At 38.8% G+C, this 23,968-nt stretch overlaps 1 protein-coding gene across 5 annotated transcripts in view; it reads right to left on the bottom strand.

Annotated features, from left to right (window-relative positions):
- The window catches only part of UNC79 (unc-79 subunit of NALCN channel complex), a 231,192-nt gene that overhangs the window by 42,670 nt on the left and 164,554 nt on the right, over window positions 1-23,968 (bottom strand). For 4 of the 5 annotated variants that reach the window (XM_087448020.1, XM_087448023.1, XM_087448021.1 and 1 more), the window contains 10 exons: window positions 23,066-23,173; window positions 19,646-19,762; window positions 16,767-16,850; window positions 13,304-13,406; window positions 11,222-11,362; window positions 8,318-8,356; window positions 4,992-5,104; window positions 4,820-4,905; window positions 3,741-3,914; window positions 727-795 (listed from right to left, as the gene is read on the bottom strand). In XM_087448020.1, the coding sequence (XP_087304146.1) occupies window positions 727-795; window positions 3,741-3,914; window positions 4,820-4,905; window positions 4,992-5,104; window positions 8,318-8,356; window positions 11,222-11,362; window positions 13,304-13,406; window positions 16,767-16,850; window positions 19,646-19,762; window positions 23,066-23,173 (1,034 nt within the window). The remainder of the gene's footprint in view (window positions 1-726; window positions 796-3,740; window positions 3,915-4,819; window positions 4,906-4,991; window positions 5,105-8,317; window positions 8,357-11,221; window positions 11,363-13,303; window positions 13,407-16,766; window positions 16,851-19,645; window positions 19,763-23,065; window positions 23,174-23,968) is intronic. The other variant, XM_087448022.1, reaches the window with a different exon arrangement.

The following is a 23,968-nucleotide window of genomic DNA, read 5'->3' on the forward strand; positions in this document are numbered from 1 at the left end:
GCTAATATAGAGAGCTCCATCCGGTATTGTGGGATCTGATATAGGAAGAGTTGCAAAAAGAATATGCGCATTTTTTTATTTGAATGGAATTCAAATTCTCCTCTTGAAGAATGAGAAGGAGTTCACCTCACCGACAAGGGTATAAAACGTTTCGGGCAAAGGAAATGGCCTAAGCAAAGGCGAGGAAGTATGAAATTAAATAAGATCGTACATGGAAAGCGGTTGGCACAATGCCTGCCATGTGATAAGTGCTCACCAAGCAGGGGCTGTTGCTTTGATGATGATGACGATGACTCTGAAAGAACTCAGGAGGCATGGGGGACAAGACAAACGGCCGAAGACTAGACTGGAAAGACAGGCTGGCAAGTTAATGAAGCACCTTCTTGTACGCCGCATTAAGGAATTTGGACATTATGCTAAAAAAATGAGAAGTTATCAAAGATTTTTAAGCAAGGAATCAATACGATGAGATCTGTGTTTAGAAGGATCACCTAGTTTGTAGTATGGAGGATGGACTGGTGGACATGGCCTAGGACTAAGAGGACCAATTATAAAAAAATGATACTGTGATGTATTAGAGCTCTTCACACTAGACACTTTCAAAGAGGTTGAAAGTGAAGCATTCAGTATACAGTAACTATTTTTTCAGTATTGCTACATGCCTGTCTTTTAGGTTAAAAAAAAACTGAATAACCAATTGGTTATATTTTTCTGAAATATACATACCCTTGTGGCATTGGTAGAGGGTATCTTCAAGAGGCAAATCATAATTCTCAAACTGGAATCTAAAGAACACTGTGAACAAATACGAAAAAAGCAAAAGTGAGTATCCTTAATATATATTTTGCTTCATATATTTCCTATAAGCATTTATTTTAGGAAAAAAAAGTCTAAAATATAACTGCCTCCTTACAGTTTTCCATGCCATATGTTCATGTTGAAAAAAATCATTCTTGGGTCTAAAATTTTACTTAAACAATTAATTAAACAATGTTAAACAATTAAATAATTAAACATAGCTCCTAAACTACTTTGCAAAAATATATCCCTAAAATTAAATCAGACAGAGAGCTGGATAAAGAATCGGATGGATGGATGCATGGATGGATGGATGGATGGACGGATGGATAGATTGACAGATAGGTGGATAGGTAGATATTAAATGTGTCCAACTCTAAAGAAGTACACTAATTTGTATAAGGCCACATTGAAAAAAACTATTTAGATTGATTTAAAACCATTAGGCTTATTAGTCCAAACAAGAACCTGTTTTGTCTGCCCTTTCTCTGCTACTAAAAGACATAACAAAACCCTGGGAAAAAGCAGTAAAATTTCTACAAGAGAAAATCACGCCTCACAAATCTATTAGAGTTGTATTTTGGCAAGATTTCACATCAAAATGTACTTTTTAAATCAAGTGTACCGGGATTGGGGGAAAGGGATACAGGAAGAATAAACAATGATAGTATTTAACATTGTAAATATATCACAATAGCAGGTCACAGTTTAATCTCTGCAGCTGTGTACAATATTAACCTCTTTAAGATAGCACAAACTAAGCCAGTGTTTCTCCAAGTATAACCCCTGGACCAGCAGCACCTCTATCACATGGAAACTTGTTAGAAAGCAAATCCTCAGGCTGCACCCCTACTGAATCAGAAACTCTCTGAATAAGGCCCAGGAATCTGTTTTTTAACAAGTCCTTCAGGAACACTGATGCACAATGAAGTTTGAGATCCACTTTTCTTAACTGATAAGAATAAACTACAGAAGGTTTTTCAATGGCTTAATATTTTTCCCAGAGATTAAAAACAAAGCAGAAGATGATCAGAGGCAGTGCCCAGATCTGATCTAGCAGGGCAGGTATTTATATAAATGCTGAAAGTATTTCCCAAGTACTTTCTAAGGGAACCATTGGTCTATTTTATCTGCTCAACACCCATCGGAGTTGATGTGACATTTACATTACTTTAAACCAGGGACTGAAAACCAGCTGCGCATCAGGTCCCCATAGTGTTTTAAAAATCAGGAAATATCATCTTGAAAAACATGAGAAGATCAAGAACATGAGGCTTGCATTCCCACATAACAATTGGCTAGAATGGAGTAGCAGCTGACCCCATTAGAAGGGGTTGGTGCTTTCCAGTTCTCAAGGGTCTCAATTCTCACTATTTTCTTATCTCACTCTACTCCACTCACTAACCTTGCAATCAGGGTCCCTATAGGCAGGGCTGATTGTCAAAAATTAGGCTTACCAGTTGGTTATGGCTGTCAACACTTCCAACTGGTCAGTGTTCAAGTTAAGCATTTTGACTATAGGATCAACCTATAGGCATTTGAATTTGCCATGCCTGCCCCACCCCTTCTCTTAGAGTGTATGGCTCCTAAGCAATGAATGGCCCTGAATGGCTCTCTGGTCCCAGGGAGGTTCCAAGAGGCCATGTTAAAACGCGTGCACTTGATTTCCTACGCGTGTACAGTAGCTATATACATACATGGTTTCAAAGTGCTTATCCTTTTTGCTTGGATTTATTCAGCTACTTCAGATTTGTGGGTAGACGAGGATAGGACGTGAGAGATGGTCAAGATCTCAGCATTCCTGCTTCTCACAGTAACTTCAAACTCAAAGAAAGCAGCAGACATCAAGCTAAGGGTCCCTGAATTATCATCAGTACAGACCCTATTTGGAGGTCATATTTTCCAAATCCGCTCATTCGGGAAAAGGTATTATCAGAGGTGGTTGGCCTTTATAAAACACTTTACGTACATGTAATACTCATTTGAGAAGTGGTGCTGCCAACATGGAACTTCACTTGTCAGATCAACAAGTGATTCATTTTTTTGCAAGTTGAATATTTCTATCTGTAATCTGCATAAAGCACAAAAAGTTGTGGAGCAAATAAGGTTCAAAGACATAGCAATGGCCACTACCAGCCATCTCCTTTCTCCCTGCTATAGAGACCTGAGTGCCTTCCATTTAACACTGCTTTAGAAGGACTCTAGGAGTCTGTTAGTGGAAAGGACACTGGACTGGGAGTCAGAAGACTTGAGTTCTAATCCTCACACTGCCACAACCTCTCTGCATTTGCAGTTCTCTTTCTGGAAACTGTGGGCATTGGAAAGGATGGTTTTTATAGGTCTCTTCCAGCTTTAACGGTATAGGATTCTGTTTTTACGTTTAATGGACTCATGCTGAAAATGTTCCTTAGGTTACCAGATTTCCAGCTACGTAACTGTGTGTATATTCTTGGAGGGTGGTATGGGGGGTAAGAGAGGGTAAAGCAGTCAAACAGAACTATTATCTTGGTCTTGTAAGTACTTTATTCAAGAACACACAAGCAATCACTTCCCTTTAGACAATTCTCTAAAATTGAAGCTTTACATTATACATTATATGTCTGGTCTCCTTTTAGACAAAACTATTCATTTATTTATGTATTTATTTAATATCCACTTGAGAAAAATTTCTAGATAAACACAATCTACTAATGTCTTCCTGATCTTTTGTTTAATCAATAGGAAACATGAAATCACTAAGTCAAAATGCCCACTTAATACTGCTGTCATTCCGTAACATTTGGAGAAAACGACCTAAATAATACTCTCCATTCCATGGCTAACAAAGATTTCTTACAGCCCTGTATGAAACATTAAGTCACCCAAGATCCTGCTTCTCTACAAGCAGATGGTCTGCAAACGGTAAGAAAGTAATTTAAAATGAAATCTTGGGCTCGGCTTACCTTCAGGGGCAAAACAGAAGGCAGCTTGGCAAAAAATGTCTGAAACTGGTTGCTGATTGTGGTCCAGAGGCTACTAGGAGAATCCATGGGCAGAGCTTCCATGAAGGTGGCAATGTTTTCCAAACAGCGTATCATAGCACCCCCTGCTGGTAAATTCTTTTTGTTATTTAGACCCTAAAAACACAAAAGCATACGCAATCAACTGCTGAAACAGCGTGGGAATTCATGTAGCTATTTGCTGAAGATCAGTTTTCAAAATCACATATTCACGCGATAAATGTGTGTGGTGTGCCTACCATACAGGGTAATCATTGTAATCGGCAGGAGGAGTACAGAAAAAAATCGACAACTTCAGACAAACTTAGGGGGAAAAATTGTGATCTTTGACTCAGTGAGAGAAGATGACATGTGAGCAAGAAATAAGAGACATCTTTTAAGGATTTACGATTTGTGTGGTTAGGGGCTAAGAACACACAATGAACGACACTTGTTGGAAACTCCGCTGGCCAAAGACTGAGGACAGACCACAGGGACAGCAAACGCCCTACGTCAATCTGCCAACCCTCTCAACTAATTGAAGAAGCTAATAAGCAGAGGACTCAAGACACGAATCCAAGTCTCGCGATACAATCAATAAGCAGTGACGCTGAGAATTGACTCTAAGCCTCGCGATACAGCAAATAAGCAGGACTTCCATCCAAATCTCACGATACAAAAATAAGCAGTGAGGCTGAGCCTTGATTGCAAGTCTCGCGATACAGTGCACCTGTTCTACCCACCACGCATTTCGAAAGCTGGCCAGTTCTGTGGAGGAGAGTCTCAACGGCTGGCGTCCACCCTGTAGTTGAGGGTGTCCGGAAGCTTTAAATAAATAGTAAATCCACACAAAACAGCAGTGTCCCACTGACACTTTTCTAGGCCTTGGCAATTTTTATTTTTTTAATGAATTTTTTAAATCCAAGTTATTTAAAATTTAATGACATTTTAAATTATTTTGAATGTTTACAGTAAATGACTTGGGCTGTCTTCGTCAGCGGCGATTTCGGGGGGCGCTTAGAGCGTCATCAGAGCACACCTACCTCCAGGAGCTGACTGAGAGCGGCGATGGAGCTCAGCTCGTTGAAGTCCATCAGGGACGTGGCCAGCGTCCGTAAAAAAGTGCCATCTGGAAAGTCACAGTGGGATTTAGCGGCGTTCGGGCTTCGCCGCCGCGCCGCGCGGGGGGCGCCCGGGGCCCCGCGGGCGACTCACCTTTGATGGCGCTCTGGAACAGCTGCGGGAGGATGCCGTTGGGGGCCAGCTGGTGGAAGATGCAGCGCAGGAACTGCTTGGCCACCCCCGCGGCGTTGCCGGGCACCATCATGCTGGGAGGGAGGACACAAGGAGTCGTGGAGCAGCCGCGCGAGCGTAGGTATTTATTTACCTGTTCACTTAGCGTTCGGGCGTGTACACGCCAGCCCTCCTGGGGAATACCTCATTGACATTTTCATCAGGGACATGAAATACCCTAGTCACACGGAATCCCTGTTAACAGTGCGTTCTTGGAAAGAGAAGCAGGAAGCGTCAGAGTGGACCCCTGACTAATCCAGCCGCCCCAGTGTACAGATGAGGGTTCCCAGCCCCAGAGAGGAAAGGTGACCTGCAAAGGCCACAAGTCCGGAGAGTGGCAGAGTCAGGGCTAGACCCCAGGATGAGGATCATCAGCAAGATCCTTCCAGAAAGTGTCACTGGCGAAGAGAGAGAGGTGCTCTGAGGAAAAATGCAGGGAGGGAGATGTTCGTTCCTATTGGGAGATCTGGGAAGTTTTCTTGGGGCATCTGAGCTGTACTTGTAAAAAGCACAGGACTTTGATATGTGCAGTCTGCCCCTTTACCCTCTGTACCCGACCCCCTACATGTCAAGAGAGGGAGCCAAGAGATGACTATGTGGCCCTGCCCCTTAGACCAAAGTATCAGAAAGGGTGTTCCTAGAGGTGATTAGGGAGTAAGTTACCAGAAGGAAGAAACAGGAAATCTAAGAGCCCAAATGGATAACTGGTAAAAACTCTCTCTTACCTAAACTGTTTCATTATGCCATGTCTACCTCGAAATGCTGGTTCAAATTTGTGTGGCAAAAATGCTCTCCAGGAAGAAATGACACCAAACTTACACAAACTCTTTCAAAAATTAGGGAAGGAGGGAACCCTTCCCAACTTATTTTATGAGGCTAGTGTAGCACTAAAACTAAAATCAGATCAAGTCATTACAAATAGACAAGAACAAGGAACAAAAAAGAAATGAAAAGAAAAAAGACCAATAGTCAGTCCTCATGGACAATGAATTCAGCTATAGATAAAAAGGATGATGGGCCATGACCAAATAGGGTTTGTCCTAGGAATGTAAGAATGACTTAATATTTAAAAAAAAAAATCAATGCAATTCAATATATTAAAGAATAAAGGGCAAAAACCATACGGTTATTTCCATAGATATAGAAAATACATTTGACAAAATTCAACATAGAAACACTCATGATAAAAACTCTCAGCAAACTAGAAGTAGAAGGAAACATCCTCAGTCTGGTAAAGGGCATCTGTGAAAACCTATAGCAAACATAATTAATGGTGAGATATTAAATGCTTTTCCTGTAAAAGCAGGAACAAGGCAAGAATGCTCACTCACTTCTTTATTATGGTACTGGAGGTCCTAGCCATTGCAATAGGGCAATAAAAAATAAAAATCAGAAAGAGAGAAGTGAAACTGTCACTATTTACAGATGATATGATTTTTTACATAGAAAATGCTTTTAGATTCTAAGAAATCTAAAAAGCAACTATGACAACTTAGCTTATTACATTACTTTACAATACTTTGTATTACATTACAATGTTAATAGAAAAAATCGATTGTAGGGGCTGGCCCCGGGGCGTAGTGGTTAAGTTCATGCACTCCGCTTCTGCGGCCCAGGGTTCACAGGTTCGGATCCCCGGCACAGACCTAACGCACCACTTATCAAGCCACGCTGTGGCAGGTGTCCCACATATAAAGTAGAGGAAGATGGGCACAGATGTTAGCCCAGGGCCAGTCTCCCTCAGCAGAAAGAGGAGGATTGGCAACAGATGTTAACTCAAGGCTAATCTTCCTCACAAAAAAAGAAAAGAAAGAAAAAAAAGAATCAAAAAAAAAAAATTTGATTGTATGTTTATATACCAGCAGCAAAAAGTTGGAAAATGAAATTTTTAAAAATTCCATCACACTGGCATTAAAAAAACAAAATCCTGGGGAATAAATTTAACAAAAGATGTACAAGACCTCTAAACTGAAAACCACAAAACATTCCTGAGAGAAACAAAAAACACGAAATGAAATAAGAATATATACTATGTTTATGAATTGAAAGACTCAATATTTTTATGATGTCAGTTATCCTCAAATTGATTTACAGTTGCAATCCAAGCAGGGTTTTTTCCCCCAAAATTGAGAAGCTTATTCTAAAATTTATGTGGAAATGTGAAGAATCTAGAATATCCAAATCAATCTTCTTGAAAAAGATGACCAAAGCTGGAGGATTCACATCTGACTTCCAAGACTTATTATACAGCTACAGTAATCAAGACAGCGTGGTACCAGCTTAAGGATTAACATATAGATCAATGGAACAGGATAGAAAGCCTGGAAATAGATGGGCCCTAATATGGTTATTTGATTTTAACAGACACCAAAGTGATCCAATGGGGAAAGAGAAAGTCACTTTTTTTAATGTTGAAATAACTAAATATCTACATGGATAAAAATATCAACCTCTACCTCACACCATACATAAAAATTAATTTGAGATGGAGCATATAAATGCTAAAACCATAAAGCTTTTAGAGGAAGACACTGGAGGATATTTTCTTGATTTGAGGATAGGCAAAGGTCCCTCAGACAAACAACAGAAAACAATAATCATAAATTGTTGTAAATTTTTAAAACACTAGACATCATCTAAATTAAAAACTCATCAAAATATACCATTAAGAAAAGGAATAGCCAAGCCCCAGACTGGGTGAAAATATTCTCTAAACATTTAATAAAGGACTGGTATTCAGGATATATACTAAAGAAGTCCTACAACTCAATAATAAAAAGACAACAACCCAGTTAAAAATGTGCGAAAGATTGAACGCTTCACAAAATAAGATACAGTGGTCACTCCATAAATACTTGTTGAATGTTATACAAGTCTCACTATACTTTTTGTTCATAGCACTTAGCACTGTTTACAGTTATAAACTTGTGCAAATATTTTATTCATGTTTTCCTACCAGATGGACTGTAAGCCCCATGAGGGCAGGAATCATGTCAGTTTTTTCCCCAATTGAAACCTAAGTATCTAGCATATTGCCTGGTACAGAGTGGGCTTAAAAATATTTGTTGACTAAAATGAGTGAATGTGTGAATGAATGAGTGCAGAGAAAATGAACATGTCCTCTCTGGAGCTGCAACTGAACCTAACAATATTTCTTCCATGGTGTACACTCTGGTGTTTTAGAGACAGGATGAACATGTACAGGGGACAAAAAGAAAGTGAGATTTGGGCTCATTTTAGGACCTTACCTTTCTGCTTGATTAGAAAAAGTAGTGCTGGATGCCAATCTAGGAAATAAAGTAAACAGAGTCACATGAATATCCTAGGTTTTCATGATGAAATGCATGAGTACTGTGGTAGGACCTGTTGTGGGTCTGGTTTAGATGGGGAGTCATGTAAAACCGTTGACAATTCACGTGACCAGGGACAGAGGGCCCACTCAGTGGTCAGTCTCCAGGGTTCAACTTAACTGAGTTCCTGAGACCTGCTTTCTGAATCAAATCAGGTATTTCCACAGAGATGCATACAGTTAAGTTGGTTTAATATCACCCAGCCAATCTACAAAATGGCCTCTGCAGCCACGTTAGACAGATAACAGAACAGCATTTGACCCATCCATCTCCAGATTAACTCAACTCAAAATTTATTTCCTTATGTATGACCTCTGAAACCCAACCACAAATAAACTACAAATTGTAAAAGTCTCTATAAGATAGTAAAATAGGTAGTGGGAGTATTTGTCAGCTAATTGTTGGATTGAAATGACATACTAAGAAGAGAAATATATTAGGTTAAGTAATCAATACATAACATGTAATTTTTGAAAAGTATAATTGTATGGTCTGTACTCATGGGAATATTCCGTATGTATAGAAAGAGAATGTACTAAATTGGTAGGTTTAGAAAAACATGTCTTGATCAGTAAGATATTGAAGAAACAAATATGGAGAATGCTACAAATTTATCTACTCAAGACCACAAGAATAAGCTGAGCCAAGAACACATTTGGAGGGGAATACAGGGTCCAGCAACTACTAACACCAGACACCATTCCCAGTTGCTTTGGTTATGGGCCTTCTCATGCTGATGACACTACAATGAACAGATAAGCACTGGCAAATAAACAGTAATTAAGGGTGCAGCAAATGTGATCTTGAAGGCTGTATCCAGAAAAAGGGGTGGATAAATTTCAAGAGGGATCTAAGTAGAGAGCAAAATACAAAATCACGTGGCAAGTCTTGAGTGATAAATGAAAGGCTCATGCTGAGCTTATATACTCTTAGAACACTCTGGAAATAGTTCCTGTGGGACTAGCATAAATAAACTAAGTGTTCATAAATTCACATTACCTCATCTGGAATTGAGGCATGCAAGAAGCCCTGAATCAGGTGACTGCTAAATCTGTTTCCTTGGTAGTTTTGTGATTAGGCTTAGGTTGCTGAGAATTGTGGCTTTAATGCTCTCTCTGTCTCTTGCTAGTCTACCCAAAGGAGGTAGAGATTTAAATATATGTATATGTAAGTGTGTAACAATGTATCTGTCTTTCCTTTGCTTTTCTTCAAAGTTCATGTGTTTCCATCCTAACAGTTGGCAATGTTTGAAAATGGTTTATCCTCACTTACATTAAAACAAACAAAAACAAAATAAAACCCCTCTATATATCTATTATAACTTAGATCAGCTATTTCAAGGAGATGGTAACAGAGAGCAATACACGTATCTGTTCTAAAAGTGAAAAGTATTAATAGTAGGAATTGTGACCTTGCATTAATAAAAACTCTCAATTCCACAAATATTGCTGTGAGCTGGTACAACATTTATTCCACAATTATTACGATTAGGTTAAAATTAAGGGCTTAAATGAAATAATTCATCTTTTTTTATCTCTCCATCTCTCCGTATTCATCATTTACTTTGCACATTGGCTATTTCTAAGTATTAGAGGTGGAACAGTTATACTATCTCTGACTATATATTCCTAAGAATATGCACTCCTAAGGATACTACAGAAAAATTGGGGGAAGGGGGATAAGGGAGTCATATACTTTTGGAATGAAGGGGGTTTTAATGCTTTCCTGTTTGTCTTTAACTTGAAATCAGCATTTCTTCATTAAAAAGAAAAAAAGATTAAATTTTAGCTCTATTAAGATTCATTCTCTTTCTCTCCCTCAAATACCAGGAATTTGCAGAATTCAGTTTTATCCTTACCTGCTCCATAGAGACTTTCCCTAAGAAATCATTTCCATCCTGAACTGCTATAGTACTTACCACTCATACCACTCATTACAGCTCTTAATCATGTCCTGTCTTGTATGGCTACTCAGTTATTCGACGCATCACTGTCCTCTTCAACAACTAAGCCACCAAGCACTTGAGGGCAAGGCTAGGTCTAATGCCCACAGCCTAAAGCACCTGGCTCTGTGCTAGCACAGACTGGAAATAGTACATTCATGTGGAATTTAATTCAGTCCTCTCCTATAAGTTGTGCATGCGAGGACTACAATTTTTTACTGAATTTGAACTTTACTTATATCCATGAAATACATCACTTTTCTTCTAATGTCCTGTCTACTAAATGGAATGTTCTTAACATGAAAATTCTCAAAGCAGCTAAGTTTAATCTTCCCTCAGTTAGGCTGAAGGCCCTGTTCCCAAAATGTATGCATCCTTCCTTTCTCTGAGTCAGAAGTGTGAAACTGCTGTACTTCCATTTATCCCATCACATGTCAATGCCCCAAGTTGCGTAAAGTGAGCCACCCGAGATTACAAAATGCCTAGAGAACCCATCTTAAAGCAGGTAAAGGGAGAGAATAATAATAATAATAAAGTGTTTACTATGACCTATGCACAGTTCTGAGCATGGTTACATACATTAGTTCATATAGTAATAGAGAACAACAAACTGTAGAGTTTTCTTAGTGTTGTTTCCTCTAGCTTCACTCTGACACTGTGACTCGTAACCCTACACAACTGGGTAATTCAATCAAAAGTTAGGTCCATTCATTTTTTTAAAATTAGTCTGAGCTGATCTCACAAATATAAAGCATTTATAAGTTTACTGAATGTTTTACTTTTGATCTGGTAGTTTTTATTTCAAGATATAAATTGAATAAGCCCCCTTCCTACCAAACAAAACAGAAGCCGACATTCACCTTCCCACAGACTGCATGATATCCAGCAATAGTGGGGCTGCCAAGTCTGGGCTTAAGTGAATGAATGTGGAGAGGACCACAATGGCCAGCCCAAGGGTTTCCTCATCATATTCTTCGAGAATGGCCCCACAGTCATGGCATCTGCAAAGAAAACAGAAGAATGCTTTACATGAAAGCCAACGTTTCCAGATATAACAAACTACATATAGCCATTTCTGGTGAGTCTTGGAAAGTCCCAAAAGGAGGTCGGTGGAATCACTCTAACAATAGGAGACTCCAAGGCCAGCCTCACCACAGACACAGAAACAGCACATACGGCAGAGATCAGGAAGTTTCGCTGAAACTTGCTTTCACCTCACAATCATCTGGCCTGTATATGAATCATTGCTCCTTTTTAAAATGAGCACCAACTGGACTAACAGCTTGAAGCTTCTGGTCGAGGGATTTTATGCATGTGAAATAATTGCTAGGGATTTCAGTAACGAGATACTTTTTTCATTTGTTGAAATTAAAAGTGAAAAATGCCCAGACACAAATGGAAGCTTTCCTAAGCTTTCATATTAAAAAATGTCCTATTTGTGGGTGAGAGGCAGGGTAGTCAAGTCAATAGAACACTCTAGAAAGCCTGGGGAGTCTGGATCACAGTCTCTTCTCTACCACTCAGATGAGATTCATGAACTCACCACGCCTACTGAGCGTAACATGTAAAAACAATGGCACCTGCTCTTAAGTACTTACAACTTATTTCTCTTGGTAGTATCTAATGTAGGTTCAACTTATATTTCCTTATAAATTGACTTTTTAAAAATATAGGATTCATATTTGTAACTAAAAAAGAAGAGAAATGGAGTGCACACAAAGGCAACCAGGAAGACAACTGGGGAAGATTGAGACTTGAAGGAGGACACAAAATGGGGAAATTATACCGAAGGAGGAGCCAAGAAGAGCCCTCCAGAAGCAACTAGGTGCTCCCCATGTGGATATTCCAATGCAGCTATTCAAGACAAGCACCTTCACTTCTTCAGCAATGACCGTCAACAGTGGCCAGCTGCCTGGATCTTCACACCAGCCCCTTCCACCTTAGCCTCCTCTGCTTTTATCACAAGCCTACCCAATTTGTCACTTGGGTCACCTTTACCAGGAAGCCTCCCTGGCCCAAGAGAATCTCTCCAAACTTGCAATCCTACAAGTCTTATTCTTTATCATACTCACTGAATAAGAATTTATGTGCCAGGCAATGTATAGGGAGCTTAAAGTATAAAATACAGAAGAAAGGGTCCTAGTCCCTAAGGAGTTCACAATCTGTTTACAGAACATGTACATAAACAACTACACAATTAATATGCAATGTGATAAAAGTGGTAGAATAGAAAGATGTATCAAATACTATGGAAACTTGAAGAATGGCATGACTAATTCAGCCTTGTGGAATTATGGAAACTTTGCCTTAAGCTAGGTCTTGAACTATGAATAGAAGTTCACCAGGCAGAGAAAGTACAGAGAGAAGAGCGCCTATGAAATCACAAAGGAGCAAACACCCCGAGCATGCTCTGGAGAAGGTGAGGGGCTGGGGGAAGAGTTCTTGGTAAGGAGTACTAAGGCCATACCTTCACAATCTAAATGGCCTTTTATACTAAGCTAAGGCATTTGGACTTTATCCTATAAGAAATCTGGGGATATCGAAGGCTGACAAACCAAGAGGTGACATAACCAGTTTGAGATTCAGAGAACAGATTCTGTTGGCAGGAAGGGAATAAGAACCAAGTTTCAAGCTTAGTTCCATTCTAACAATTTGAAGCTTCTGGTTGAGGTATTTTATTCATGTGAAATTAATGCTAGGAATAATCAGTAAGAGGATATTATTTGCATTCGTCCAAATTAGAAAAAATGCCTTGGCGTAAATGGAAGCTGCCCATACAATCCTGCGTTGCTAAAATAATAAATGCATACTGGCTACAGCCATTTGAAGAACAAATTATGACTTAAAGCATACCATGTCTCCTCTGATACTTTCTCACAACCACGGTGAGAAAACCCTCAAAATCTGTAAACAAAGTGAAGAAAATAACTGTGCAAGCTTACTTGTCTGTCATCACTGTCGGCTGCTCATCTGTGAATTCTTCGGGTGCTGGCACAAACATACTGACGATGCTGGGTGCCGACAGCAGGCTGGATTTAGTGGCGCCTGGGTAAACAGCCAAGAGACAACTGGTAAATATCTGTTTCTAGGGGCCAGGAAAAGCCCCATTCTCCTCTTGTAAATCCTCCAAAGATCACATTCACAGGGATGTGACATGGACAACCCAACTGCATTGTGAAAAACCCTCAAGAGTAAAATGAATTCACAAAAGATTGTGATTTGTTTCTATTTGTATGATTTTAAGAGCTAGACTTCCATGTCTCCGTTTGCTATTTGACTTTGAAAAAATCAGAGTTCAGGTGTGCCAGCAGGGTACTAGGATAAAGATGAAAAAAAGGGGAAATCTATTCAAAGGTACCCTTAAATGAGTCACAACCCTTATTTGCTAGCATAAATGGAAGCTGCCTATATGATGCTATGTTTCTAAAATAAATGATGCAGGCCAACACTAAAATGTTGCTAATTTGGGAAGGGTATAAGATCCCAGAACTCCACACACCTAAGCAAGGGGAGAAGTTTGAGCTAAGAAATATCAAGACAGTTTTCTACTTTGGAAATTAATATCATAAGCTCCAAAGCAAAAGACTTCATTTTTTCAAACTGAAATATTTATGAATGAAATATCAAGTGTTTTGAAGGAACCATCCAGTGACTTCAGCCAATCAATATCACCGAGTTTAAAACTTTGGGTATTGATGCCTTCAAAGAAATCTGAGGTAGGATTCTGGGCAACATGTTCTAGTGATGAGTAAATCTGGAGAGCCAGGAGACTGTTCTCCATCAAGAAAACCACCAGTGCTGGACAGATTCTCCGGGGACTATGGGAATGAGGCACTCCAAGAAGAATCCCAAAGTGACAATCCAGAATAATGCCATTTTCTACAAAGTAATAACTGTGACTCTGAATTCTTCAAACAGGAAAGAAGGCAGAAAAACCCAATGGTCATTCACGAATCTGTTGCTTCTCAAGGTAACTTGATGCTGAAAAACAAACCAAAAACCTGTATGATCTTTACTTAAATAGGAGAAAGATAATGATTCAGAGAATTGGTTTCTAAAGAAATCAACACAAAAATTTTAGAAACCTAACCAAATGGGCAATGTGTTTCAATCTGAGGGAGAAAAAAATGGTATTGAAGCCTTTGAAGAGTCAAGATGCTTCCATACTATACAGATTCTCTTGCCTGATCAAAGGCTATAAAATGTGTTTATGAGAAGCAGGAGACCTGCAGACCCAATGGCAAAGAAAAGTTTCTGGAAAGATCTTTAAGTCACTTCCGAAGATCCCAAATGGGAATCCACATTACTACTGTATTTATCAGCTATCTCTGAGATAACACTCTTTCCTAAGAGTACCCAAGTATATCATTAACAAAGATCTCCAATTGTTTCATAAAGATGTTGCTTTTAGTGGAAGAAACAGTATTTATTACAAACATAAATATGAATTGATTAATAATAGAAAAGGCAAGAACAGGCCAAGATAAAAAAAGACATGATTGATTATTAAACAGTAAGGTAAACAGCTTGAAGTTGCTTCAAGAAACCAAAACACAGAAAGTTTAAATCCAGTACTGCACATTTCTTGAAAGTTGACAGACTATGTCTACTAGACGCGAAAATGCCTATGCTAAAAGTGGAAAAATTCAGCTCATAAGATATATAGTTATATATACAGAGTCTTACTAGAAACATAAGAAATTGATTTTTTTTTTAAAAACTCTGAGTCAAGGCTTTCAGAAGATTATTGCCTATTACTATTATATAGAAATCACAAGTCAAGAAAAGGGAGGGAATCAAAGTCATTTGGGTGGTTTCAAGCCAATCATTACCCAATACAAATGCCAAGGAACGGTATTTTTGACAATAGCATTGTGAAGTTGTTTGTCCATCTGACAACACAGAATGTGTGATGCAATATTTATGGCAGTCATCTATAAAAGCAGATAAGTTCAGTTATTGGGCTTTGGCCCCCATATTGCAACATTAGCTGAATCAGTGAATTTCTGAATACTGCTAATGATGTGGGAGCAAAGAGTAATGTACAAGGAGAAGGTGGGAAATGCAAAAAAGAAGCCATAGACCTCAGCTACCTTTTGTTATAGCTGAGTCACAACTAGGTCTGCAATATTAAAAGCAGTCTCGTTATCCCCCAGTTGTTGGCAACACTTCAGATGCCACCACTCCTGATTCCCCTACTGAATACCCAAAGTGCACTCTATTTGGAACTAGGAACAAAAATAGAAAGTTCTTAGAAACTTGAATAAAAGAGGGGACCTCCTCTTAAGCCCAACTTCAAAGCTGGAGATTTTGACAAAAGCCCCTTTGGAATCTTGGAGATAGGAAAAAATGTCAAGTGTCAGTTTGTCTCGAAGCATGCATGCACACATCATTGCCATAGCTGCATCAGTGGACTCTGGTTTACCATGAAAGAGACTCACTTTCTGCCTCTGTTCCCATTACTTCATTCCATTTTTTCTGCTACTAATGGAGTCACTAGATCATGGACAAGCACCAGAGTTTGTTCAACCACCCTGACTTCCGCTCATAAAAACTTTTCCTAGGCCCATAAATGAGAAGTCTCATTTCACTGGAAACAGGGGCTAAAACTGCTACTCATTGCCAAACAAATGTTAGCAAAAGCTGGAGATAAATATCTCGTCATTCCTAAGGAAAATTAGAAGAGTGATATTATCCAGAATAATAGGTGTGCTTGATTTAAGGGACTAGCTAAGAGATGTGGTCGTCATAATTCATTTTTGTTTTTTTGTTTTTTACAAATGATAGGTTAACCTGCTTTCTAAATTTAAAAAAAAAAAACAAAAGTAATGATTAACTAGCCATGAGATGAATTTTGAAAATACATATGCTGATGATCTTAGCATAGATTTATTCTCAGTTTGCTCCTATTAGCAGCATAAAGTCAAGTGTATATTTTGTGCAATTTCAGACAGCTGAAAAGAAGCTATTCCTCTATGATCTCAGCATCCTAGAAGGAACACAGAAAAGCTGGACCATGCTCAGAGAAGTAGATACAAGAGGATATGGAAAACTGATACATATTAGGAGGAATACCAAAGACCAGGGATGTGTGGTGTAGAAAAGATTGAGGGAATAAGCAATGGGTGGCTATTTTCAAAGGTCCGAAAAATTACGTGAGAGAGACTAGACTTGTTTTGTGTGGCCCCAAGGGTTAGAAAGTCACTATAAGGAAGAACTTTCTGTTGGTCATGTTCAAAGATGAGATGTCATGCATTCCCAGTCCCTGACAGTGTTGGAGTAAAGGGTGGATCCACTTCGCAGAGCTGCTAAAAAAGAGACTTCAGCAGCTGCCGAATGACTAGATGATTGACATATACAGTTTCTTTCAGCTCTTACAGTCTGAGATTCTGTGACTCAACTAACCTCTCATTCTCAACGGCTGTCCCTCCAAGTCAGGGTTTAGGCATATTGGCACATTACATTGGCGTTTCCCGGGCTGTATCTGTTCTGTGGATAAATAGAGCATTTCAGTCTTCAATGTGGTCAGTTTAGCACAATGCACTATACAAAGAATTTAACCAGTAATCTCTTGGGGCCATTTTTTGGGTCATTGTTATTGTTGATTATTAACATTTACAGGAGACATCCTAGATTTTAGGGTAGAGTTGTTTGGGGTTTCACTACAAACCTGCCATTCACATATAAGAAATGCAATTGAAAGCAGGAGAGCATCTAAAACCATCCAAAAAAAAAGTCCAGATTCTCTACCCACCCCCCAAAAAAAGCTCAAACCCCATATCTCTTGATATGAAATGAAAAAATGAAAGGCTAATGTCACAGCCATGAAAGAAATGTTTTATGCAAATCACTAAATACATAAGGGATCATTTAGGGCAATGGCCAGAAAGGTCGCATAGAAAACACGTGGAACTGGTAGCAAGGAAATGACAGGCGTTTGCCTGAGGCCTGAGGAACAGGAAGAAGGGGACAGAGGCGGAAATGGAGGAGTGGTGCTTCAGGATCATTTGTTTCATATTGAAAGATGAGGCAAAGAAGCAAGCCATCGGATGTGCACAGATGGGGAAAAGGTAGGTATTCTGTGAGCGAGCAGGTGCATGCTGAGGTGAACTGATCATGACCCATATTTTGACTGACTTTCTCAGTGCATCTCAAGACCAGATTTGTTCTTTTGGAGACCAGCGAGTCACTGAACCAACACATGTGGTATAAAGTGACATGCCACCTAACACTGAATTACACATTCATCGACTCTCCTCTGGTCTTGGATTTGGAGAGAACTTTTTATGGCACTAATAAAAACAAGAATATTGAGATGAAGCTCTAGTAGGACTTGGTGACTAGAGAACCAACTTGGAGGATGGAAAACAAGCCCAGGAAAACTCAGGTGAAAGAAAATCAGACAGCATGTAAATGGCAAGTATTAAATGAGAAACCAGAGTGACATGAACAAGGCTGAAGTTTGGCTGAAAAGTGAAAAATTCAGTTAAATGGGTTATTTGGCATCATGTAGATTCTTTTTAGGTTAAAATTTGGATTGTAAATTGAGATCCATTTGCCTTTTTATAACTCTACTGAGTCAATCAAACTAGGTTGTAATTGTAGTCAGAATCTAAAATGGTTAGCTTAGGCTCAGCGGCTTGCTACAGAAAACAGTAGCATGGTGGGCCAGCCCCGTGGCTTAGCGGTTAAGTGCGCGCGCTCCGCTGCTGGCGGCCCGGGTTCAGATCCCGGGTGCGCACCGACGCACCGCTTCTCCGGCCATGCTAAGGCCGCGTCCCACATACAGCAACTAGAAGGATGTGCAACTATGACATACAACTATCTACCGGGGCTTTGGGGAAAAAATAAATAAAATTATTAAAAAAAAAGAAAACAGTAGCATGGTAAAATAATCTTCAGAGCCCCCACGTCAACCTAACTAATGCTGGGCATTTAATTATCAGAGAACTAACCAAACAAGAGCTTCCGTTCTCAGTTCCGTACATAGCTTCATCTCAGTAAAGAGAGAAACAAAATCTTCTTTGGTGTGGACAGAAACACTTCACCCAGACCCAGAAAACTCTCAAGGCTGGTTGCCAAATGTCTTTCTCCTTCTCTCTCTTGCCTGTTGGCTTTTGGCCATTTCATTACTCACTACCACTTATCACTAAAAGGAAAACAAAACACTAAACCTTTAAAATGTTAAGAACCATTATAAAGGCCAAGAGAGTTAAAACTATCTGTTAAATGTAGGATTAGGTATGGTGTGTGGGATTTAGTTATCTACACTAGCTCTCTTTTTCTGAAGAACAACAGGGGAAAGTAAGATGACATGTGTGTGAATATTATGGTTTTGAAAAAATAACAGTATCTCAAGATTTTGGTTTTATGGACATTATAATTCTTGGTCATAAGGAAAGATAGTAAAATCTTGTATAACTGTAGCCAGAAAGTACTAACCAAGACACCAAAACAGTCCACTCCAAGTGTTGGCCCCCACAGCATGTCACAGTAATAAACTCTGATATTTTCATAGTGCATGCATATTGCAAAGTGCTTTCACATCTATAATATTGTAACTCAAATGACCCATTTAATTAAAAAAGAAGAAAAAAAAGGAAAGGCAGGCACTCAAAAGAGCAGGATTGTGGCAGTACTACTGGCTTGAGAAAGTAGTACATGTGCAGAACGTGGTAACAAAGTTTAGAAAATGCAGAGTGATCATGTTTAAAATAGACATGTCATGGCAGTCAGTTCTTACTTTAAAATTGAGGTTAGATGCAGTTCCATCGTATGAGCATGAGGGTGTGCAGCTGCAACCTGGTGACCCTGCTGACTAAAACACAGAGCTCATATTCCCAAACCTACCGGCAGATCATGACGTCACTAAGCTGACATTTGTTATTATTACTATTACTATTCTCTTATTTCTGGTACTTTATAGTTTATAAAACAGAGAATATTGATAATCAGGTGTTGTGTCTTGTTTTGTAATTTGCATCATGAAATCATAGTTCCATTCCCTCCTTTATGCATTTACATCATTTAACCCTCAGATAGATAACCTAATATCTGGAATCTGGGTCTTAGAGAAAAAAGAGTTGGATCAGCCTAGATGGACAAACAGGTGGTTCTAGAACACTTGAGAAGTTTAAATAGACTTCTTAGTACCTTAGGTTTTTTAAAAAAATTATTTGAACCACAGAACACAAGAGAAAATCTATTCCTTAATCAGAGGGGACACAGAGAAAGTGGCATTAGCTAATCTGAGAGGTAAAACAAGAAGAAAAAGCTTGACCCACCAGTGTCCCAGTTGCTGATGTTATGGGGGGCGCTAGACTGATGTTCCAGCTGTCGCTTCATTAACTGGCTCATTGTCAGAGCTCCCAGGGATCCCCTTTTCATCTGCCTATACTGAGCTATATGGAGGAAATTAGGACATGATTACTAGGGGGAATAAACTTCCACAGCACACAAAGGCTCTACACATCCATGTAAAATCTTCATTGAACCTTATAGGCTATTTGTAATTGTTTGGTAAACTGTATGCTCCTGTCCAAATGAAAAACTAATGCACGGTGCTATTCTAGGTGCCTTTCTTCCCTCAGTAAAGATAGAAACAATGCCTATGAGCACTTATCTGTAGCCTGTAAATATTTACTCCAGTTACAACAATATGATTATTTTCATTTACTTTTTTATTTATATACTTTGCCTTGTTCCAAAAAGGATTTGACAGATAATACTTTGAATTTATAGCTTAACTTTCTTTAATGGAGCTTGTGCATACATAGTTTCAGTCTCCATTATATCCCCATGAGGTCCCCGTGTGTGTGTGTGTATGTGTGTATGTGTACATGGATATTTTGGAGTAGGATGACATATATCAACCCCAATTTTTAGAGAGAGAAATTGAAGCAAATGAAATTGTTACTTGGAACCAACCAGCAAATGAGGTGGCCATAAAACCAAAACATGTTGACTCCAAAGTCAGTGCTGTTTCCAATCGCTGTAGGAGCCTCCACCTACTGTTTGAAAAATGTGAATCGAATAACATTCCACAAGCATATTCTAGTACACATCTTTGTTTTAGAAAATAGTGGTAACATTTTTATCCTGCAATTAAGTATTGACAAATATCCCACCAATGAAATGTCAAGTTATAAGCATTTCCAAACCAGAAAAACAATGAAAAGCACTTCTGCCAGTAGACTGCTAAGTGAGAAAGCAACCTGCCTCCTACCCTCCTATTCCTCTTCAAGCAGTCCCACCAATCCCTGCCATCAGCCCAGTGAGGAAACCAGAGCAACACTGATGTGCCTTTTCTACATGATCCCAAACACCTAGATACTTGAGAACTTTTGGTTATTCACTCTAACGACAATTTCAGAAACTGAAGCTCTCAATTACATGCCCTAGAAGGGAATGGTAGAAACCAGGATGATTGTATGGCCCCTGGAAAATCTTAAATGTTATACACAGGTTTCACAATCATGATACCAAGGCAGCAGTTTGGTGAGATGTGAAATCAATTATAACATTATTTTTAATGTAATAAGCATGCTGTTCAATTCATGGTGGCCACGGCATGGTTAGCTACAAAATAATCAGCTAATAAACTGATCAAAAGAGAGGGTGTGATGAGAATTCTTGTGTCTTGGAGTCCATGTTAACTGAATTCACAGAAATGACTACACAAACCAATGTGAAAAATCTCTGATTCTTGTTGTTGATTGGTAAAATTTACAATTTTATGACTCATTTGAAAAGTGCAACTTCAAGTAAAATTCAAAAGCAGATATAATTTAGAAGATTTAACAAATTTAGAAATTAGTAGGCTCAAAGGATTTAAACCCTCTAGTGTATGAATAATTTCTCTAATTCTCAGTTGTTTGTAAAGACAGCAGAATTCCCTGATAGTACAAACCCTCACTGTTTAGCTCAGTGTGTAAGGTGCCTCGCATAATGCCCCCAAGAACACACCACAAAGAGCTACCCCATACATGCTTTTAATGGTGAGGAGGAGGAAGGCGGAAATCGAATGATGCGCTATGCTAAATCCACAAAGGCTAGATTCAGTCATGACTTTAGGATCGTGACACATGTGATACATTTATTTTATGATACGTTTAACTAGCACTGAAGTCAAACTGACGTAGTCATCCTATCTCAAATTACACCTAATTTCTAATTAGGATTCACTTTTTTTTAGATCATGCAAATTAGGAAGAGAATATGCTTTCATGATTTTAGTACATAGACCTAATATGGGCATTTTATCATGTTATCAGACTTTAGTGATAAAAGAAAAAGTTGATTCAGAACTAGGCTTTCTTCTTTGCTACCAAAAGGGCAAGTAACTGTCACTTGGAAACACTTTCTTAGAATTTCTATAGTCTCTATTATAACTGAATTTGAATTATTCTAAGGCAGTGTGGTATACCAAAAAAGAGCATGGGCTAGAAAATCAGACAAACCTCGTATTAATTCCTGACTTTATCACTTAGTAGTTGTATGACTTTAGGCAAGTCATTTAGCCTCTCTGAACCTCTTTTTCCTAGTCTATCAAATGGGGTCAATAATATCTACCATGCAGCGCTGATGTAAAGATTGAATAAGATAACAATGTGTGTAAATCATTTAGCACAGTGCCTGGCACATGGTAAGTGTCAAATAAATGGTAGCTATTATTCCTGTTATGACTGTAAACTCCTTGAGAACAAGGGGTGTCTTATTTATTCGTTTTTTCATCCCCAGTGCCAAGCACAGTGCCTGGCACCCAGCAGATACTTAATAAATAGTGCTGAATGAATGAATGCATGAATGAATGAATGATGAAGATGATGATGTTGTTCCATACTACCAGTCCAGCATTTAAGATCTTTATCTCGTTTTCAGGATCATCCTCATTTCAAAAGATGGTCAAATGAAAATTAACTAGCTCTTCAGGTGGCGTCCACATGGAACACAAAATATACCAGCACGTGTGACAAGGTTTTGCAGAAGTTGCACCTCTGTGCAACTTCTGTGCAGAGTTGCATCTCTGATCCCTGCTGAGAATTTCCCCTGCTCAAGTCTCTTTATTGACTCCACTCAGCCAGGTGGACACCCTTATCTTCACCTCAGTGGAACTCAAGCTCCTCATGGGCAAAATCTAGGACCCCCAACAACAGAAGGCAGTTTCAAAATAGTTGCCTCCTATAGATCCTGTAAAATTTCATGCCATTTTTATTTTCTGATCTAAAAGGGCTAGATTCAGTCATGACTTTAGGATCATGATATTTCTGATACATTTATTCTATGATAACCTAGATAAAATTTTGTCAACGATGGAGGTGATTCAAATTAAACACAGCTGTTCCATGTAAAATTCTGTCACAGACAATGCTTTTCACTTGTCCCAAAACCAGTTACATGTTTTATGTTTAGGCTAGTAATATATAATTCTTATTTTATTGAATTATGAAATTCAGTGATTATTCCGTAACAAATTAGGATTCTTGGCCAATCAGTAACCATACTGATTTATCAAACACTTGAGATGTTGACAAATGTGGGCCTATGCCTCAGGGTCTCTGAGAACATATAACATAATGTCACCTAGGAAGCTAACACAACATTAAAAAAAGAAAAATACCAAGAATGTGAAAACTGAAAACAATGCCGCAGATAATGTTCCAAAATCAATGTACAGGTGAAATGATCACCAAAGGAAATCTTACTTGATATTGAGGAATGGCTGCTTGTTTCTGGCATGCCTGCTTCTAATGTAGGGGCAGACGAGGATTCTCGTGGCATTTCCAAAGTTGAAAGTCCTTTAGTAGAGGGATCTACAAACAGAATATTATTTAAAACTCAGGACATTGATTAAAAGCAAATTCAAGAAAGTTTTCCATACGTTTTCCCCTCTTGCCTAATACATCCATTCAAATAATTACATACTTTTTGGCCCTACGAATTACTTTAATGGAATTACAGATACACAGATTTCAAAGTTTCACAGAGAGGACATTACACTCTGCCTCTGTGGCTATGCCTCTCAGAGATGAACAGGAGCACAATTACAAAGCTAAAGCTTGGCATGCTCACATTGCATATCCCTGAGCAGGTCACTTAACCTTTCCAGAACTGAATTTCTTTTCATCTAATACCTAAAGATGCTTACAGTTCATTCTACCTGTATCATTCCACCACTCCACCTTTGTCTGGCAATTTCCTACTCCTCATTTACAATCTCAATTTATATAGACAATTCCTCCTCCAGGAAGGCTTCCAGGACCACTCCCCACCCCACCCCCCCCACCGAAAAAAAATACAAACAAAAAACTGGGTCAGGTGACCCTCTTATATAACCTCAGAGCACCCTGTCCTTAATCTTTCCCAAACTTAACACACTATAATGTAATTATTTATTTACTTGTCTATAACTTTTGCTAAACCAGAAGTAATTTAAGAGCAGGGACTGTATCTAATTTCAAATAAATAATGTTAACTCAAATTTTCTATTTTATTAGTTGAGGGAGAAAAGACTTTATCATTTGCTTCTTCTATTTGACAAACGTATCTAAGGTGAACTATTTTCTGCATATAATATTGTCAATCTATCAGTAATGAAAAACAAGCTG

This window comes from Ceratotherium simum, chromosome 24 (assembly GCF_057802395.1).
Source record: "Ceratotherium simum simum isolate JZ-2026a chromosome 24, ASM5780239v1, whole genome shotgun sequence".
Lineage (NCBI taxonomy): Eukaryota > Metazoa > Chordata > Mammalia > Perissodactyla > Rhinocerotidae > Ceratotherium > Ceratotherium simum.